This window comes from Rhinopithecus bieti, unplaced genomic scaffold (genome assembly GCF_001698545.2).
Source record: "Rhinopithecus bieti isolate Rb0 unplaced genomic scaffold, ASM169854v2 scaffold_11966, whole genome shotgun sequence".
In the NCBI taxonomy this organism is placed as follows: domain Eukaryota; kingdom Metazoa; phylum Chordata; class Mammalia; order Primates; family Cercopithecidae; genus Rhinopithecus; species Rhinopithecus bieti.
The window spans coordinates 1,844,402-1,865,567 of NW_016807254.1; the positions used below are offsets into that span (position 1 = coordinate 1,844,402).

The 21,166-nt window shown below is 39.5% G+C and overlaps 1 protein-coding gene across 1 annotated transcript in view; it reads left to right on the top strand.

Moving 5' to 3' along the window:
* The window catches only part of UGT3A2 (UDP glycosyltransferase family 3 member A2), a 30,496-nt gene that overhangs the window by 4,095 nt on the left and 5,235 nt on the right, over window positions 1–21,166 (top strand). Inside the window, exons 4-5 of the mRNA XM_017880707.1 lie at window positions 9,281–9,393; window positions 11,808–12,339. Coding sequence (XP_017736196.1) covers window positions 9,281–9,393; window positions 11,808–12,339 — 645 coding nt within the window. The remainder of the gene's footprint in view (window positions 1–9,280; window positions 9,394–11,807; window positions 12,340–21,166) is intronic.

The following is a 21,166-nucleotide window of genomic DNA, read 5'->3' on the forward strand; positions in this document are numbered from 1 at the left end:
ACCACTGCGCCCAGCCAAAACCATTTTTTAATCTACATTTTTTCATTTAAATTTTAAAATTTCATTGTGGTGAAATATATATAACATATAATCTACCATTTTAGCCATTTTTTTTTTTAATTGAGTCAGAGTCTCGCTCTGTCTCCCAGGTTGGAGGGCAGTGACACAATCTTGGCTCACTGCAGCCTCCATCACCTAGGTTCAAGTGATTCTTGTACCTTAGCCTCCCAAGTAACTAGGACTACAGGCAGGCGCCATTAGGTGTGCGGCACCACGCCTGGCTAATTTTTTTGTATTTTTAGTAGAGACAGGGTTTCGCCATGTTCGCCAGGCTGGTCTTGAACACTCCTGACCTCAGGTGACCAGCCTGCCTTGGCCTTCAAAGTGCTAGGATTACAGGAGTGAGCCACCGCACCTGGCCCCATTTTCAAATGTACCGTTTAGAGGCTTTAAGGACATTCACATTGTTGTAGAACCATTATTACCATCCCTTTTCAGAAGTTTGTCATCATCACGAAGTGGAACTCTACTTATTAAACAGTGACTCCCTGTGACTGACAGCCACTCTTACTTCTTGAGACCATCACTATGACAGTTATTACTGTTACTGCTTGAGACCATCATTACGAGACTGAACGAAGGAGGACGAACGTAGAAATGAAAACTTAAAAGAAGCTGTTATAAAGAAAGTGGCCAGGGGAAGAAGAAAAGAGCTCCCTGCTTCTAGTGAGCAAAGGCAACTGCTGAATTTCCATAACCCTTCTTATTTATCGGGTACAATGAACAGGGAGGAGGAGGTAACGATTGGTCAGCTGCTTGATTGATCACAGGTTCATATTATTACTAACAGGCTTCAGATTTGCCTAATCACAAGAAACACTGCAATTGGGGTGTGACTGCCCTCAGCATTCCTTCTGGGTGGCAGACACAGTTTGTCAGTTTGCCAACATTCTGCATTTATGAGAAACAGTTTGCTGTTTACTCATATACTCTCCAGTGGTATACTGAGTTGATCACAGTCCTCACTCTTTTGGCCTCCAACATTTCTCCCTTTTTGTTTTTAATTGAGAAAGGCAATTACAGTCTGTGCAGCCCTCCATTGCCAGTTGGTGGTCCAGCTGATCTTACAGATGCACAGGAAACCGTGGCCAGCATGGCCACAAACATGGAGTCAGAGGCTTTTGCCTGACCTTGATGCTCTAACAGATTCTCAGCTTCCTGTGTGGTTTTCTTTATCTGTCTGCATGTCATGGGGTTGATGTGAGTGTGACTCCAGTCAGTTCTTGTTCCGTCTTCACATTCAGATTCAACTGGCTCATGGCTTGTACTGGGGGAACCAGGCCTGTGTTTGGAATCCATGGGTCCCCCCAGTCTCCCATTCCATGGTCGCACACACCTGGGGAGCACCCACACGGTTTGTTCATTTTTTGTGAGAACACAAACATATCCTGGTCCCCACATTAGTAAATCTACCAAAACAAAAGCAAAGGATTTTGTAGCTGTAGCCAGGAGGCATGCTGTTGCTGAAGCATCTGCTCCACAAGCTGCACTCAGTTTCTGCCTCTTTTGGTTAATTGCTGCGGGGTAAAACTTTCCACTGCCAACGAGAAACAGGCTCTTTCTGATTAACAGAAGACACAGAGAAAGCAAATCTGAGGCTTATCCTTCTTGTGCTCAGTTCCCACATCTTAAGCTCCGAGAAAACCTCCCAAGTCCTCTGCACATCTCACAGGCGCCAGCACATGTTTACAATCCATGAAAGCCAAAGCTAAAGTTAGCCTTTCTGTAGCCACAGAAGACGGTACAAGCCAATTTTCATCCTCCCTCTCCTGTTCACCACCCTCAATAGGTGCTGTAGGTGGGGCAAAAAATTCTCTCAAACCCTGAAATAATAACAAAAAGATGGTACGTACTAAACTCCAAACAAAAAAGAGAAAAGAAATAACCAAATTCTTCCCCATGTTATTTTGGTTCAAAAACTTCCCGTTCTTTGTACCTCTAGGGCACTGACCTTATGTTGCTGCCAGCAGACTTGTAATGGGGTTTCTCGTTCATCTGATTGGTTTTAATTTTTTCTGGGCTTTAGTTTTTTTCTGCTCCAGCAGACCTTCCTTGCTCGAGTCCCTATAGGACCCTATGTGTCCCTATCTGTTCCTGCAAGTTTCTGCTAGTCTCTGCTAGTCTTTATCCCTATTTGGCCCTGTGGTCCCTGTTAGTTCCTGCAAGTCCCTGTCTTTCCCCACCTATCTCTATTTGTCTCTATTTCTATTTATACCTACTTATTTCTGTTTGTCCCTGCAGGTCTCTTCAGGTCTCTGTTTGTCCCTGAATGTCCCTATTTATTCCTGTTCAGGCACCACTTGTGGCGGACTGCCACAATTACTACTTGTTACTATCACTACGAGGGACATTACTCTTACTATTTGAGACTGTCATTACGAGACTGAATGAAGGAGGACAACCATAGAGATGAAAACCTAAGACAAAAGAAACTGTTATAAAGAAGGGGGTCAGGGGAAGAAGAAAAGAGCGCTCCACTTCTAGTGAGCAAACGCAGCTGCTGAGCTTCCACAACACTTTGTATTTGTTGGGTAGAAAGAGTGGAGGAGGAGGTAACGATTGGTCAGCTGCTTGATTGATCATAGGTTCATATTATTACTAACAGGCTTCAGATTTGCCTAATCACAAGAAACACTGTATTTGCGGCGTGACTGCCCTCAGCATTCCTTCTGGGTGGCAGACGCAGTTTGTCAGTTTGCCAACATTCTGCGATTATGAGAAACAGTTTGCTGTTTACTCATATAGTCTCCAGTGGTATACTGAGTTGATCTCGACCCTCACTCTTTCAGCCTCCAACAGCTCCCCATTACCCTCTACCTTCAGCCCCTGATAACCATATTCTATTTTATTTCTCTATTATTTGACTATTCTGGGTACAGCGTATAAGTGAAATAATACAATATTTGTCCTTTTGTGTCTGTCTTGCTTTACTTAGCATAATATCTTCAAGGTTCATTCATATTTAACGTGTGTTAGACCTTTTATATGGCTGGATATTCAATTTTATGGATACATCACATTTTGTTTATCCATTAATCCATTGATGGGCATTTAGGTTTTTTCCACTTTTTGACTATTGTGAACAATGCTGCTATGAACACTGGTATACAAATATCTTTCTGAGTCCCCACTTAAAACCATTTTAGTATCTTTTACATTTGTTTTCATATTCTTCGCTGCCTTTGTATCTGCCTAAACTGGATATCTGATTAAATAGTTGTAGTATTTTCATTTTAAGACAATTATTTCTTAATTTCAAAAACTGTAACTAAATTCAATTGATTTAAATTAAAATTTAGATGAAAAATTAATGATGGCATTTCCAATAAACTTTGAGAAACTACTGGCCGGGTATAGTGGCTCACATTTGTAATCCCAGCACTTTGGGAGGCTGAGGCAGGAGGATCACTTGAGCCCAGGAGTTAAAACCAGCCTGGGCAACACAGTGAGACTTCATCTCTACTAAAAATAAAAATAAAACATTAGCTGGGCATGGTGGCATGCTCCTGTGGTCCCAGCTACGTGGAAAGCTGAGGCAGGAGGATTGTGTGAGCCCTGGAGGCCGAAGCTGCAATGAGCTATTATCACACCACTGCGTTCCAGCCTGGCCAATAAAGTGAGACCCAGTCTGAGGAAAAAAAAAAAAAAAAAAAAAAGAGAGAGAGAGAGAGAGAGAAACTACTGAAAGCTACAGAGCTTTTACTCTTTAACAAATATAAGCACAGCAAAATCTATAAACAATTCAAGGAATGTGTGGATCCTTTCTGTTTTTTCATAAGATTAGGAGTCTAGAGTTTCTTTTAATAATTCCCTCATCATGGATGTCTCTGAAGCTTTGAAATAGAATTCCCATTTTTCATTTCATCCGTAGAGCTTGGCTGAAGGTCTGCAAACAAGGAAACACATGATTGGGTTATTATTTCTGATCAGATGCCCAATTTAATGAATTGAAACATTTGAGCCAATTATTAACTCCTTATTTGGAAACACTTTCCCATACTGTTTATTTATTTGCAACTTTAATAAATGACATCAGAGGCACTGAAGAAGCAAAGGTTTCTAATACTCACATGTACTACTGCTCCAACCCATCAATATCTGGAATCACAATTGGATTATACACAGTGACTAGAAGACTATTCAAGAGCATAAGAGAGAAAGCCTAGATTGCTTTGAACAGACTGTGAGTAGACTGGGAATTCTAAGAACTCTGCTAGTGATGACTCAGAAGGAAGAAAGGAACATGATAGAGAAAATCTGTATTGTCTTAGAGACTATAAATCATCATACACAGACTTTTTGTAGAAATATAGATGTTCAAGTGTTCTTACTGTCTATAGTAAAATGTGAGAGGAAAGATAAATTGAGAAAATAACTATGAGACAGAAAACGAGCACTTTATGGTTTTGGAAATTCTTAGCCTATTAGGATGGAAAATATTTAAAAATTAGGGAATTCAAATGTCAGGAAAGCAGTGTATCCTGTTGTCTTGTAGAGAAATCCAATTGTATGGCTGGACAGCCTTTTGCTATTGCCTCTGAAGGATTAAACGGTCAGAGTATTCAGTCACACAGAAAGCTCATTGAAGAGATTAGCATGAAGCAGGTTTGGTGTGCACTGGTTACCAACTTGCCTGAGTCTGCTAAGAAAGAACACCCACATAATGCAACAAATTCCATGAAGTGGATTTACTACTTACATGTGGACAACAACTGAAACCTAAAATTCACTGTGAGCTGGTCCTCCAAGGCTCAGAAAGGTGCCTGGGATGAATGGAGTCTCAACTGTACATGCCCCACTTGCAATGCAGATAAAGGACCATGAAGTGCAGACCACCTTGGGTTTTAGGTATAAAACCTGGAGAAACATGATGTGTTAAGCTAAGTGTTGAAGGGCATCGTGTTTCTAGTGGAGACTGTAACAAAGCCTGGGCTATTCCACTCAGTGCCTCTCTATCTCAGAGTGTTACATTCCCAGCTCATTCTACAGTTATTCTTGATAACTACAAGTGACAAGCAGAGAGGAAAACAGAGTCAGCCCAAGGTCACCCTGAGAACTGTCCTGCAATTAGGTGTCTGTCTCATGGATTCCTTCACCCATAATGGCAGAAGCCACCAATCAAGATGAAACTATCTCATAATGATATGTGGATGAAACTCTTATAAAGATATGTGGAGACTGGGCATGGTGGCTCATGCCTGTCATCCTAGGATATGAAAGGAAATGAAACAAAGGAAAAGGAAATGAATCAAACAAAGGAAAAGATGGGTAGGACAAGATAATGACTAGTCTACAAATAAAATAAAATATCAATTTCTGTAAATAAACATAAATAGATGCTCATGACTATCTCACAGACCTGGTGAAAAGGAATGAGAAAATGACCCTGAAAGGATATTTATTCTTGTGCAAAAGAAACAGGTTGAAATGAAAAGGAAAATGAATAGAAGTAAAATATTATTGCTACTTAGATCAGCAAGGTACAGAGGAAGCACACTGAGTTGAGGATAAAGGAAAAGAAGTAAATGAGTAAAATAATTGACGGGGTATTCCTACAAGCCAGCCAGCCAGATAAAATATTTTAATGGTCCGCATTACAGAGGCAACATATTAAAAGGATGATGAGGTGAACATCTAGACACTAGCTGGTGGTCTTGCTATTCTAAAAGGCAGTGGATCCTAGGCCGGGCATGGTGACTCACACCTTTAATCCCAGCACATTGGGAGGTCAGGCGGATCACCTGAGGTCAGGAGTTCCAGACCAACCTGGCCAACATGGTGCAACCCTGTCTCTACTAAAATACAAAAATCAACCAGGCATGGTGGCTCGTGCCTGTATTTCCAGCTACAAAGAGGGCTGAGGCACGTGGATTGTTTGAACCTGGGAGGCAGAGGTTGCGGTGAGCCGAGATTGTGCCACTGCACTCCAGCCTGGGTGACAGAACGAGACTCTGTCTAAAAAACAAAAACAAAAACAAAACAAAACAAATCTGTGGAGCAACTTCTTGTCTAGTGGAATGAATTCCTATGACATACCCAGGAGGGTCACAAGGTACCCAAGAATTTTTTTTTTTTGAGACTAAGTCTCGCTGTTGTCACCCAGGCTGGAGTATCATGGCATGATCTTAGCTCACTGCAACCTCCGCTTCCCGGGTTTAAACAATTCTCCTGCCTCAGCCTCCCGGTACCCAAGAATTTTACACCTTCAGAATTACTGCCAATTTGGATTAAAAGGTATGAGGAGAATATGACAGGAAGGAGGGCTGTTGAGCTCCCCAATCTGCAAGTAGGAATTAAACTGACAAACCACTCAGCTGTAACCACATGCAACGCTTCATGAAAAACAAAGGATAACTCTGAAGGTGAAGCAATGAGCCCAGATGGCAGAGCTTCTAGCCCAGAAGGCTGAGCCAAACCACAAGATTATTCCCAGTCCTTAAAACCTAATTTTGTTTGCCCACTTGTAGTCAAATGTCTTGGGACTGGCACCTCATTTTTTTTTTTTTTTTTTTTACTTCCTTTTTGCCCCCATTAGAATAATGTCTATAACTGGTATCCTATGCCTGTCCCACTCTTGGTTTTGGGGAGCAGGTCATTTTTCCTAGTTTCATAGATCCACAGAAGGAGAGCAATTTTTCACTGAATGGATTACACCCAGACTCTCACCCATACTTGAAGTAGATTATTTGGATGACGTGATTCGGGAATTCTGAGCTGATGAGCTTTAGATGAGGTTTTTCACTTTGAATTGATGATATAATTGTTTGAGACTTTGGGGGATGTTGGGACAGGATGAATACATTTTCATTCCATGGGGGATGTATATGAATGTCTGGGATCTAGAGAACACACTGCGGTGGGCAAATAATGCCACTCCCCCCGCCCCGCAAAGATATATATCTTCAAATTCCTGTAATTAGGAGTGTGCTATTTTACATGGCAAAAGGATCTTTGCAGATATGATTAATATAAGGATTTTTGAGACAGGGAGATTATCATGGATTACCCAGGTGAGTCCAATGTAATTACAAGAGTTCTTATAAGGCAAGCTTGTCCAACTGGTGGCCCACCAGCTGCATGTGGCCTAGGACAGCTTTGAATGTGGCCCAACACAAATTCATAAACTTTCTTAAAACATTATGAGATTATTTTTGCAATTTTTTTTTTAAAGCTCATTAGCTATCGTTGGTATTAGTGTATTTTATGTGTGGCCCAAGACAATTCTTCTTCTTCCAATGTGTCCCAGGGAAGTCAAAAGATTGGACACCCTTGTTATAAAGGAGAGAAGATCGTAGGAGAGTTAAAGAATTAATGATGGAAGAAGAAATTAGAGCAATGTGATTGCCTGTTGGCAGGGGGCCATGAGCCAGGGATGCGGGTAGCCTTCAGAAGCTGGAAAGGGCAAGAAAAAGATTGTTCCCTAGAGCCTTCAGAAGAAATGCAGCTCACCCACACCTTGATTTTATTTTAATGAGATCCATTTTGGACTTCTGATCTCCAGAACTATAGGATAATACCTTGTGTCATTTTAAGCAACTAAGTTTGTTGTAGTTTGTTAAAGCAGCAATAGGAAACTGAAACGGCCATGATAGGTGCTCAGAAGAACTCCAGGAGGCATGAAAGGAGGATGCTAACGCCTTTACATTGCAGGTGTTCCTGGGGGGCACTAATGAGAGAGCCTGCTGTACTGCAACTTAGATAGATTCTGGAGCCTTCTGTTACAGGGGATGCTATGCAATGTGGGCTGATTTTCAAGTAATAAACATGAGTGGACCTAAGTAAAATTTATAAATAAGGAATATGTTGTCTTTAAAATGCAAAAAGGCCTAAAAGAGGTTTGGCTTCTAACATTATGGGCACAGGGAGGCTCAATAGTTGTTTTTTTAGTAGTGTTGGGGATAGAGAGGCCTTCAGCTAACCAATTGATCCTTTGGAATTTAAGTGAGGGACTGGGTCTGCTACTTTGCATGGGACAATGGCTTATCCCCTTTATGAGCTCCTTTTTGAATGTTTCTGTGTCCTAAATAAGTGTGGCGAATGCATTTCCTTAGAGGAGGACACCCTCAATGTAATGTTATACCTGTACTCCTGGAGAAAGCTGGAAGCAGTGGCTCTTGCTGGCAAAGACTGTGGGCAATAGTAGGGCTGTTGAAGTACACTGTGGGTAGCCATGCATTGTGTTTCTTCCAAGGTAAAGACACACTGTGGCTGAGAGCCTGTAAAAATCAGCAGGGAAGAGAACATTCTAGCCAAGTCTACGACTGCAAAGTATTTGCCAGTAGATACTTGGATAGAGTCTTTCATTTCAATTAAGTTGAGTATGATAGCCTTAATATGTGGGACTATGTGTTAATATACCCCCAATCCTCACACAAAATTTGATTTGGATGTGATGAAGGCACACATGTATTAAGAAGATATGAGAGGTTTATGACTCATAGGGTGAGGTTTTTTTTTTTTCTTTTTTTCAGAATAGCAGGACAGGCTCCCAGGCAAATCTGAAAAATGGCTTTAGAGAGCAGGGAGGGATGACTGGCTTGAGTTTTTACTGTGAGGAGAGGTAGGATGAGCTGAGGATTTCCCTTCATTGTCCTGACTTGCATGGATTGAAACTCCTACCAGGTATAAGAGAGAAGGTATGTGTGCGTTTTCTTACCAGTTTGCTCAGATGAAGTATGGGGTTGGGAAGGGGAATTGGGGCTTGACATTTGTCAAGAGGCAAACAGTGAAAATAGAGTCAGACTTCTTATTACACATGGGTAATGAAGAAGGGGCCAAGCTGGCAAGTCAGGATGTAGGAGACTACTCTTTTAGTGAAATCTTTTAGTACTTCTTAACTGAATTTAAAAATTATTTGCATGTATCACTTTAAATAATAAAAATTATTGTTTTGTAAAATGGAAAGAACAGCGACTCTGGAATCGAACAAATGTGTACTGTATTTAAATACAAATTATACCAATGGCTCACCCCTGTAATCCCAGTGGTTTGTAAGGGAGCTGAGACTGCAATGAGCTAGGATTGTGCTATTGCACTCCAGCCTGGATGACAGAGCAAGACTTTGTCTCAAAAATAAATAAATGCATACATTAAAAATACTTAAAGAAGCAATCATTCAAATACATACATAATCTTTGAAATAAGTTTCGATATTGTTATGCTAATGTTACTCTTTTGTGTAGCATATTTAACTTTTTAAAATCTGTTTCTGTTTTCTTAGATTTTAAAAGGAGGAAAATCATATCAAGTTATCAGTTGGCTTGCACCTGAAGATCATCAAAGAGAATTTAAGAAGAGTTTTGATTTCTTTCTGGAAGAAACTTTAGGTGGCAGGTAATTTTTTTTTATTCTTTGAACCAAAGGGTCACTATTTTCATCATACAAATGAATGGATGGATGCATGGATACTTGGATTTTATTTTAATGAGATTTTATTTTAATAAGAGAAAGTGACAAATGGATGGATGGATGGATTGATAGATGGAGAGACAGATAATAGGGGGAGTAGATGAGTACTACATACTACATCATCCAGTAAAGTCCCTGGACATTCTTCTTTATACCATCTTTCTTACACTATAAGCATGAGTGCTTTCCTGCAGAAAGTGGGAAATTGTTTCTTCTGGGACTTCCTTGCAACACTTCACCTACAATCATTGCCCGTAATATCCCCAACACAGAAATTGGGATAGGCTCCTCCAGTTTTCATTGTTGGTGGGAAAATTAGAGTCACCTTTTCCCACTTATTGTCTTCCCTTCTTCTCACATATATTCATGAATAAAGGGAAGGCTTATGAACATTGGGTTTGTAGAAGTTGAACATACAGCCATGCAAAGTTCTTTTAAAAAGCAATCAACCTGGTACAAATGAAACATGAAACTGACTCCTTTTGCTTAATCTGGATGGGAAGGAACACATAACTTTTTGATCTCAGACATAAAAGAGGAAACACAGAAATCCATGCCTATCTTGATTAATCGCAGTGGCCTTACCTACTCTTCTTTCCTTGAAAATTCCACTCAATAGTCAACGTAGTGCTTAAATCTGACTTCTTCCATAAAGCCTCCCTCCTCACCCAAGCTGGAACACCCCTCTATATGTCTGATCTAATCCACCCATTTGACACTTAGCCTATATCATCTTGCAGAGTTAGTTATATATTTTGAGCATATGCCTTGTCTCTTCTTTCCCAGTTTAATATTTTTAAGGACAGGTATAGTTAAGAGTGCATTCTTAAAATATTTTAATTTATTAGCTTAATTTCAAATATGATTAATGAACTACAGTCTAAAAATTTTTACTACATTACTGGCTTTCTTTTTTTTTGAGATGGAGTTTTGCTTTTGTTGCCCCGGCTGGAGTGCAATGGCGCGATCTCAGCTCACTGCAACCTCTGCCTCCAGGGTTCAAGCGATTCTCCTGCCTCAGCCTCCCAAGTAGCTGGGATTACAGGAGTGTGCCACCATGCCCAGCTAAGTTATGTATTATTAGTAGTGACGGGGTTTCACCATGTTTGCCAGGCTGGTCCCAAACTCCTAACCTGAGGCTGATCCACCCTCCTCAACCTCCCAGAGTGCTGGGATACAGGCGTGAGCCACTGCACCCAGTTCATTACTGAAATTTTCAAAAATGTTTGACAACTTTTCCTTTGTTATGTGAATCTTTAAAAATATACAACAGAGGATGACTTCAGTCAGTCTGCATATCATTAGTGAGGGACCTTCTCTAACTGGAGGGCAATGGTACAGGTTACAGGTGTGTCAGGGAATTGATTCTCTCAGTCTTCCATACAGCCAGTAGGTTTCTGATATCTAGAGCTCTTGCACTTATTGCAACTGGCCTAGGCATCCTCATCTATTTCCCCCAAATTCTGTAAAATAGGATCATATTCTATGCAGGCATTATTGGGAATACGTTGCAAAAGAATCGTCCCTTTGCATATGTCAGTAAAGCTTTGACATTATCTTACCTGAATACCCCAGCTTGCATTGAGGTGGAAAGAAATAATAATAATAAATAATTAAATAAAGATAATAATATAAATAAGTAAACGAATATGTAAATAAATATATAAAATATGTAAAATGAAAATAAATAAAAGTAAATAATAAAGAATAATAAAGAAAAAAGCAATGTGTTTCAAAACCAGGTTCCTTTTGTTTTATTTTTTCCATTGCTTAACTCCTAGGGAAAGAAAGGTGGAATTCTCATTTTCAGCTGAAATATTCGGCTGTAATATAATCAAAGAGTAACTTGACTGAGGCAATCTCTCGTATGCAAGCACACAGTGCTAAAACATAGCACATATAATCAATATGGATAAACTCTTTCGACAAGTTACTTACACAATTTGGTTGGATAAATAAGAAAATCACTCATAAACACTCCGTATGTAAATGAGGGCTAAATAGAGTGTCACCTAATTTATCAAGGAGACGGAACTCTGAGATCTGCTGCTCTGAGAGATGGCTCCCAGAGTAGAAGGACCTTGAGTTGGCATTGATGGTGGTTGGGATTTGGATAAGGGGAGAAAAGGGGAAGGGAGAAGGGTACACGCTAGGGAGTAGAAACATTTAAGCCAGGATAATTACAGCAGAGGGCATTTGTGGGAAACGGGTTGAATTTGTGGGTGACTGCTAGAAAGGTTGTTGCTTCCCTGGGATATTTTCTTTGTATCTCAAGATACTTTTATGTACTGTAAATTTAACACTTCCCATGAATATTTATTATTATTTTTTTCTTACAGAGGAAATTTTGAAAACTTATTAAAAGTTCTAGAATACTTGGCGTTGCAGTGCAGTCATTTTTTAAGGAGAAAGGATATCATGGATTCCTTAAAGAATGAGAACTTCGACATGGTGATACTTGAAACTTTTGACTACTGTCCTTTCTTGATTGCTGAGAAGCTCAGTAAGCCATTTGTGGCCATTCTTTCCACCTCATTCGGCTCTTTGGAATTTGGGCTACCAATCCCCTTGTCTTATGTTCCAGTATTCCATTCCTTGCTGACTGATCACATGGACTTCTGGGGCCGAGTGAAGAATTTTCTGATGTTCTTTAGTTTCTGCAGGAGGCAATGGCACATGCAGTCTGCATTTGACAACACCATCAAGGAGCATTTCACAGAAGGCTCTAGGCCAGTTTTGTCTCTTCTTCTACTGAAAGCAGAGTTGTGGTTCATTAACTCTGACTTTGCCTTTGATTTTGCTCGACCTCTGCTTCCCAACACTGTTTATGTTGGAGGCTTGATGGAAAAACCTATTAAACCAGTACCACAAGTAAGTGACCCTCAGCATTCAGTTTGGGATTCACACAGAGGTCTTCAGTGCATAGTTGATGGCTGCCACCTGCCAGTAGGATCCTGAGGCTGAAGTAGGGATAGGCAAGGGAGGCACCTGGGCATGCTTTTAAAGGAAGTGATGAGTTTCAGGGTTGTGCAAGTATAATGTTAGGCCTTGCGCCATCCTGAGATCAAGGACATCTTTGTATGGGTTCCTCTGGCTCCTATCTTGCCACACCCTAGTCCTAGCCTTGATAAAATAAGCCCTGTATTAAAGTTTCAATTTTTTGTTTGCATTTTTATTTTGCATGATCATGTGTACAATAAACATGTAGTTAGTGCCCATTACATGCAATAATTGTTAAGGAGATAAGATGCTCACAGTGAAATGACAACACTATGGATTCGGAGTAAGCAGGGTGGGTCTGTACGGGACCAACAGCAAGAACTGCCGGTGGTATCTCCAGTGTTCCCTGCCTGTAGAGCCCTGGTTCCTGGCTCCACCCAGATCTTCTGACTTGATTTCTCTGGGGTGGACCCCTGCTACTGTAATTTGCAAATGCTGCCCAGGTGATTTGAATGCACAGCACAGTTTCACAACTCAGAACCTCTGCTACAGAAATTTTTCAAAGGGAGGAGAGCTAGGATGAGTTGGCTGCCTGTTGCCTCTGAGCACTGGGTTCCCATTTTACAGAAGTCATATATTTAATATCCTTCTATCTGTATGGAGGTGTGATCATCTTCATTTTTATAAACAGAGGAGGACAGAAGCTCAGGTGATGTAGGTGACCTTCCCACCACCATGTATTTCAGAGGCCCTGAGGGCCTGGGCTTTCCAGCCACCCAAGTGTCCACTCTTCTAACTTGCATTGAGTGAGCAGGAAGAGGTGGGGAATGATCTATAGGTGATATGGGCTTTGCATTGGTGGCAGGAAGTTTTAGGAATGGAGCTGAGAGGGAAAGCACCCCAGGTTGGGGAGCAGGGGTCCCAATATGTGGAGATGTAATTGAGATGGCAATAAGGCTGGGTTCCCTGGGTGGCGCTGGCTACACTGGTGGAGTAGAAGATTCAATTGCATGAGTAAAACTGTGGGGATTTACCAGAAACCTTAGCTAGCAGGTAGGTGGATCAGGCCTCCACCATGGAGTAGGGAGAGGACGTTGTTAAGAGGATAACAATGGGAATAAGGGTTGTAATGACTGTGAAACAACATACACTAAAAAAAATAAAGTTTCTTCTCTGCATTTTCCAATTTTTATATAATGGTCTTATGTTGCCTTGTAATTATAAAAATGATGACAAGGCTGTTTTAAAGAAGTCCTTAGGAATGGTAAGTGGTATGCTGGCTGGAATCCAGTAGAGTCTGAACCACATAGTAGAATGATGGGTTGGGAGGTGGAGTGAGCCCTTGTAGGGCAGAGAGAATCAGACAGAGTTCAAAGAAATATTTGGAAGTAAGAATTGACAAAATTTTGCTAAACACAAAATTAAGACATTGGATACTGTGAGCCCAAAATACAGGATGCTGGTCTCACCAATTTAGAAACTTTATTTGCCAAGGTTAACGATGCATCCATGACAGCTTCAGGAGGTCCTGACGACATGTGCCCAAGGTGGTTGGGGCACAGGCTGGTTTTACACATTTTAGGGAGACATGAGACACCAGTCAATATGTGTAAGATAAACATTGGTTTGGTCCAGAAAGGCAGGAGAGGGGGATTCTAGGTCATAGGTAGACAAGAGACAAACAATTGCATTTTTTTTGAGTCTCTGATTAGCTTTTCACTGAGTGCACAATTTACAGAAACAGTCACTTATACCTTAGTCTGGGTTCGTGAAACAATAGGGCAGAGGAATCAAGCCAACATTTGTCTCAGGCGAGCAGACGGATGCTTTTGAGTTCTGTCTGCTCTTTGTCCACAAGGAATTTTCTTGTGGGCAAATGGTGAGGGGGGTATGCAGCTTTTTTTTTTTTTTTTTTTTTTTTTTTTTCCAAAGAATTTTTTTTTGTGTGAAAGGGGGGGGGGGGGTGTTTTTTTTTTTTTTTTTTTTTTTTTTTTTTTTTTTTTTTTATCTTTGTGGCTGTGGCTATCCTATTTAGGAATGGAATGGGAGGCAGTTTTGCTCGATGCAGTTCCCAGCTTGACTTTTCTCTTTGGCTTAGATTTGGGGATCCTGAGATTTATTTTCCTTTCACAACACTAACTTTGTTAAGAACTACCTGGGGGACTTTAAGATACAAGCTGCCCAGGGCTGCTTTCGGGACACAGCATTACTGCTTTTTTTTTTTTTTTTTAAATCCACCACATCAAGGCATTGATCACTTCTTTATGTTACAAACATCCCAATTATATTCTTTTAGTTACTTGAAAATGTACTATAAGTTATTGTTGACTGTAGTCACCTTGTTGTGCTATCAAAACTAGACCTTATACATTCTAACTATATTTTTGTACCATTAACTATACCCACTTCCCCATCCCAGCCTCTGGTAACAGTCATTCTACTCTCTGTCTCCATGAGTTTAATTGTTTTAATTTTTAGCTCCCACAAACGAGTGAGAACATGCAGTTTGTCTTTCCGTGTCTGGCTTAGTTCACTTAACATAACGTACTCTAGTTTCATCCATATTGTTGCAAATGACAGGATCCCTTTCTTTTTATGGCTGATGAGTTCTCCATTATGTACACATACTATATTTTCTTTATCCATTCATCTGATGTTGGACATTTATATTGATTCCGTATCTTGGCTGCAGCGAATAGTGCAACAATAAACACTGAAGTGCAGGTATCTCTTCAGTATAGTGACTTCTTTTCTTTGGGGTATATACCTAGCAGTGAGATTGCTGAATCATATGGCAGTTCTAGTTTTAGTTTTTTGATAAACCTCTAAACTGCTTTCCATAGTGGTTGTACTGATTTAAATTCCCACAAACAGTGTGCAAGTTTTCTTTCTCCACATCCTTGTTATTGCCTGTCTTTTGGATGAAAGCCATTTTAACTGGGGTGAGATAATATCTCATTGTAGTTTGGTTTACATTTCTGTGGTAATCCATGATGTTGAGCAAACCTTTTATATGCCTGTTTGTCATTTGTATGTCTTTTGAAAAATGTCCATTCAGATCTTTTATTTTTTAATCAGGTTATTAGATTTTTTTTTTCTCATAGAGTTGTTTGAGCTTTTATGTATTCTGGTTATTAATCCTTTGTCAGAAGAAGAATTTGCACATATTTTTTCCCATTCCATGGGTTATCTCTTCGCTTTATTGATAGTTTTCCTTTGTTGTATAGAAGCCTTCTAACTTGACGTGATCTCATTTGTCCATTTTTCCCTTGGTTGCCTGTATTACGCAAGAAAAACAAGTGCGCCCAGATCAACATCCTGGAGCATTTCCCCAATGTTTTCTTTTAGTAGTTTAATAGCTTGAGGTCTTAGATTTCAGTCTTTTTCTTTTCTTTTCTTTTCTTTTCTTTTCTTTTCTTTTCTTTTCTTTTCTTTTCTTTTCTTTTCCTTTTTTGAGACTGAGTTTTGCTCTTGTTGCCCAGGCTGGAGTGCAATGGTGTGATCTTGGCTCACTGCAACCTCTGCCACCTGGATTCAAGCAATTATCCTGCCTCAGCCTCCCAAGCAGCCGGGATTACAGGCGCCCACCTAAGTTTTTGTATTTTCAGTAGAGACGGGGTTTCACCAAGTTGGCTGGGCTGGTCTCGAGCTCCTGACCTCAGGTGATCCACCTGCCTCGGCCTCCCAAAGTGTTACATTTAAGTCTTTTATTCCATTTTGATTTGATTTTTGTATATGATGAGATATAGGGGTCTAGTTTTATTCTTCTGCATATTCATATCTAGTTTTTTTTTAGCACCATTCATTGAAGAGACTGTCCTTATGTTCTTGGCACCCTTGTCAAAAATAAGTTCACCACAGATGTATGGATTCAATGCTGGGTTGTCTATTCTGTTCTGTTGGTCCATGTTTCTTTTTTTATGCCAGTACCATACAGTTTTGGTTACTATAGTCTTGTAGTATAGCTTGAAGTCAGGTAATATGATTCTTCCAGTTTTGTTCTTTTTGCTTGGGATGGCATTGGCTATTCTGGGTCTTTTGTGGTTCCACATAAATTTTAGGATTATTTTTCCTCCTTCTGTGAAGAATGTGACTGGTATTTTTATAGAGACTGAATTGAATCTGTAGATTGCTTTGGGTAGTATGGACATTTTAACAATATTGATTCTTCCAGTGCATTAATGTGGAATAGCTTTCCAGTTTTAAAATGTTTTCTTCAAATAATTGCATCGATGCTTTTTCACTGGAGAGATCTTTTACTTCTTTGTTTAACTTTATTGCTAGGTATTTTATTTTGTTTGTGGACATTGTAAATGAAATTACTTTCTTGATTTCTTTTTCAGACTATTCACTGTTGGCATATAGAAATGCCACTGATTTACATATATTGATTTTGTGTCCTGCAACTTTACTAAATTTGTTGATCAGTTCTAATAGTTATTTTGGTAGAGTCTTTAGGTTTTTCCAAATATAAGATTATATAATTTGCAAACTAGCATAATTTAACTTCTCCCTTTCCAATTTAACTGCCCTTTATTTCTTTCTGTTTTCTGATTGCTCTAGCTAGAACTTCCAATACTATGTTGAATAACAGCGGTAAAAGTGGGCATCCTTGTCATGTTAGAGGAATGGTGTTCAGTTTTTCCCCATTCAGTGTGATACTAACTTTGTGTGTGTCATATATGGCTTTTATTGTGTTGAGGTATGTTGCTTCTATACTCAGTTTTTTTAGGATTTTTATCATGAAGGGACTTTGAATTTTATTGGATGCTTTTTCAGCATCAATTGATATGATCATATGGTTTTTTTCCTTCGTTCTGTTGATATGATGAATCACATTGATTGATTTGCATATGTTGAACAATCCTTGAATCCCTCAGATAAATCCCCCTTGGTCATGATGAATGATCTTTTTAATGTGTTGTTGATTTTGGTTTGCTATATTTTGTCAAGGATTTTTGCTTTAATGTTCATCAGAGATATTAACCTGTAGTTTACTTTTTCTGATGTGTATTTGTCTGGTTTTGTTATAAAGGTAATACAGGCCTTTTATTCCCTTCTCTTCTATGGTTTTTAGAATAGTTTGAGTAGGATCGGTATTAGTTTTTTAAATGTTTGGTAAAATTCAGCATTGATGCCATTGGGTCCTAGGCTTTTCTTTGCTAGGAGACTTTTTATTACAACTTCAGTCTCATTACTTGTTATTGGTCTGTTCAGGTTCAGGATTTCTTCATGGAATAATCTTGGTAAGTTTTATGTGTTTAGGAATGTATTCATTTCTTCTAGGTTTTCCAATTTATTGGCATACAGTTGCTCATAGATGTTTCTAATGATCCTTTGAATTTCTGTAGCATCCGTTGTAACGTCTTTTTTCTTTAGCTCTGACTTTATTTGGATTTTCTCTCTTTTCTTAGTTTGGCTAAAGGGTTGTCTATTTTCTTATCTTTTCAAAACCAAACTTTTCATTTCATTGATCTTTTATTTTTTAATTTTAAATTTCATTTATTTCTGCTATGATCTTTCTTTCTTCTACTAATTTTGGGTTTGGTTTGCTCTTGATTTTTCAATTCTTTAAGATGCATCCTTAGATGGTTTATTTGAAGTCTCACTCTTTTGATGTAGGCCCTTATAGCTATAAAATTTCCTCAGTATTATTTTTACTGTATCTCATAGGTTTTGGTATGCTTTGTTTTCATTATCATTTGTTTCAACAAATTTTTAAATTTCCTTCTTAATTACTTCATTGACCTACTGGTCATTCAGGGGCCTATTGTTTTATTCCATGCATTTGTATAATATCCAGAGTTCCTCTTGTTATTGACTTATAGTTTTATTCCATTGTGGTCTAAGAAGGCAGTTGATATAATTTCAATTTTTTTGAATTTCATAAAAGTTGTTTTATGGCCTAATGTATGGTCTACACTTAAACATGGTCCATGTACCAAGGAGAAGAATGTCTTTTTTGCAGTCATTGTATGAAAATTTCTACAAATATTATTAGGTTCACTTAATCTGTAGTGCAGATTAAATTCAATGCTTCTTTGTTGATTTTCTGTCTGGATGCTGTGTCCAATGCTGAAAGTGTTACATTTTCCATCTATTATTGTATTGGGGACTATCTCTCTCTTTATCTCTAATAATGTTTGCTTTATATGTCTGGGGGCTCCAGTGCCTATATATATAATTGTTATATATGCTTGCTGAATCAACCTTTATAAAATTATATAGTAACCTTCTTTGTCTCTTTTCATGGTTTTGTCTTGATATCTCTTTTATCTGATGTGAGTATAGTTACTCCTTCTTTTTTCTTGCTTTCCACTTTCATGGAATATCTTTTCTATCCCTTTATTTTCAGTCTGTGTTTTCATAGGCAGTGTGTTTCTTGGAGGCAACATGTTAAGTCTCTTTTTTTATTTATTCAGTCACTCTTTCTGTTTTGATTGGAGAGTTTAGTCCGTTTACATTCAATGTTATTATTTGTAAGTAAGAACTTACTCCTGCCATTTTGTTATTTGTTTTCTGGTTGTTTTGTGATCTTCTCTTTCTTCTTTCCTTTCTTCTTGTCTTCCTTTTAGTGAAAATTATTTTCTCTGGTGGTGTGTTTTAATTTCTTGAATTTAATTTTTTGTGTATCTGTTTTAAGTTTTGTGATCTGAGGTTACTACAAGGCTTGCAAGTAACATCTTATAACCCATTATTTTAAACTGATGACAACTTAACTTTGATTGCAAAAAGAAACAAACAATTAAGCAAAAAAGAGCAGTAAAGAAATTCTACACTTTATCTCCCAGTTCGCTAAGTTTTTGTTGTTTCTATTTATATCTTATTATGTTGTCTAAGTTCACTTATTCTTTCTTCTGCACGGTCAGTTCTTCTCTTAAGAGACTCTGAGGCATTCTTCAATATGTCAATTGCGTTTTCAACTCCAGAATTTCTACTTTTTTATTTTTAATTCTTTCAATCTCTTTGCTAAATTTAGCTGATAGGATTCTGAATTTCTTCTCTGTGTTATCTTGAATGTCACTGAGCTTCCTCAAAACGGTTATTTTGATTTACCTGTCTGAAAGGTCACATTTTTCTGTGTCTCCAGGATTAGTTGCTGGTGCCTTATTTGGTTCATTGGGTGAAGACATGTTTTCCTGGATGGTCTTGATGCTTGTAACTTGTTCATCAATGTCTGGGCATTGAAGAGTTAAGTATTTATTTTAATGTTTGCAGTCTGAGCTTGTTTGTACCTATCCTTCTTGAGAAAGCTTTCCAAGTGTTCAAAGGGAATTGAGTGTTGTGATCTAAGTCTTTGGTCACTGCACCTGTGTCTGCATTAGGGGGCACTCCAAGCCCAGTCATGCTGACTCTTGCAGCCTTGTAGAAATACCACCTTGGTGGTCTTAGGTAAGAGCCAGGAGAATTTCTTGGATTACCAGGCCGAGTCTCTGATTCTCTTCTCTTACTTTCCTATATACCAACAGAGGTTCTCTCTCTCCCTGTGCTAAGCTGCCTGGAGTTGGGGGAGGGGTGACACAAACACTCTCATGACCACCTCCACTGAAATTGTGCTGGATTATGCTTGAAACCAAACAGAGCACTGGACCTCGTCCAAGACCTATGATAACTATTGCCTGGTTACTGCTGATGTTTATTCAAGGCTCTAGAGCTCTTTAGTCAACAGGTGGTGAATTCTTCCAAGCCTATACCTTTCCCTTTAAGGCAGCAGGTTCCCTTCTGGCCCAGGTTGGGTCTAAGAATTCTGTCTGGGAACTGGGTCCTGGAATTGGGAATTGTAGGGATCTACTTACTCTCTTCCCTCCCTTCCTAAAGCAGAAGTCTCACCTGTGGCCACCCCACCCCAGGCCTGTGAGAAGTACTGCCTGGCTACTGCTGATGTCTATTTTAGGCCCAAGGGCTTTTGAATTAGCAGGTGGTGAATCCTGCCAGGCTTAGGTCTCTCCCTTCGGGGCAGTAGGTTCTCTTCTGACCCAGGGCATGTCTAGCAATATTGTCCAGGAGCTAAGGCCTAGATGTGGAGATGTTAGGATTCTCCTTGGTGCTTAATTTTACTGTAGCTAAACTAGTACCCAAATTGCAAGATAAAGACTTTTTAACTCTTCTCTCTCCTCTCCTCAAGGAAGGAGTCTCTCCTGGAGCTGTGGGCTGCCCTGCCTGGAGTTGGCGGAGGGGTGACACAAGCACTCCTTTGGTTGCCCTGGCTGGTGTCTCACCAGGTCATGTGCACCAAGGAATTTTAGTTCCTGTGGCCTAGATTGCCTTTCAAGTTTATTTAGAACCCCAGAGCACTTTAGCCTGTGGTGGTTGGTCTAACCAGCACTGAGGTCCCTACTGCTGAGGTGGATGATTCCCTTCTAGCAAGGGCTCATCTGAATGCTCCATGCATGGGTGCCAGCTAAATTCTTCCCTGTGTTGCTTTGCTCTGTGACTGCAGAGCACTGACTTCCAGTGCAAAGTCTATAGCCTCTGTGCTCTGCATCCCCTAAGCACACAGATTCTCTCTCTGCACCACATGGTAATTGAAGACTGTCGTTCCTACCTTCTCAGTGCCACTTTCCTCGGTATGATGTTAAAACCAGGAATGGTGATTGCTCACCTGATTTTTTTTTTTGTTCTTTTGAAGGTGTTTTCTTGTGGATAGTTGTTAATTTGGTATTCCTGTGGGGGGCACAATCACTTCAGGGTTCTCTTCTGCCATCTGGCTCCACCTCCCTATGGCATTGCTGCTTTTAAAAAATCTTTCTCTGTGGTT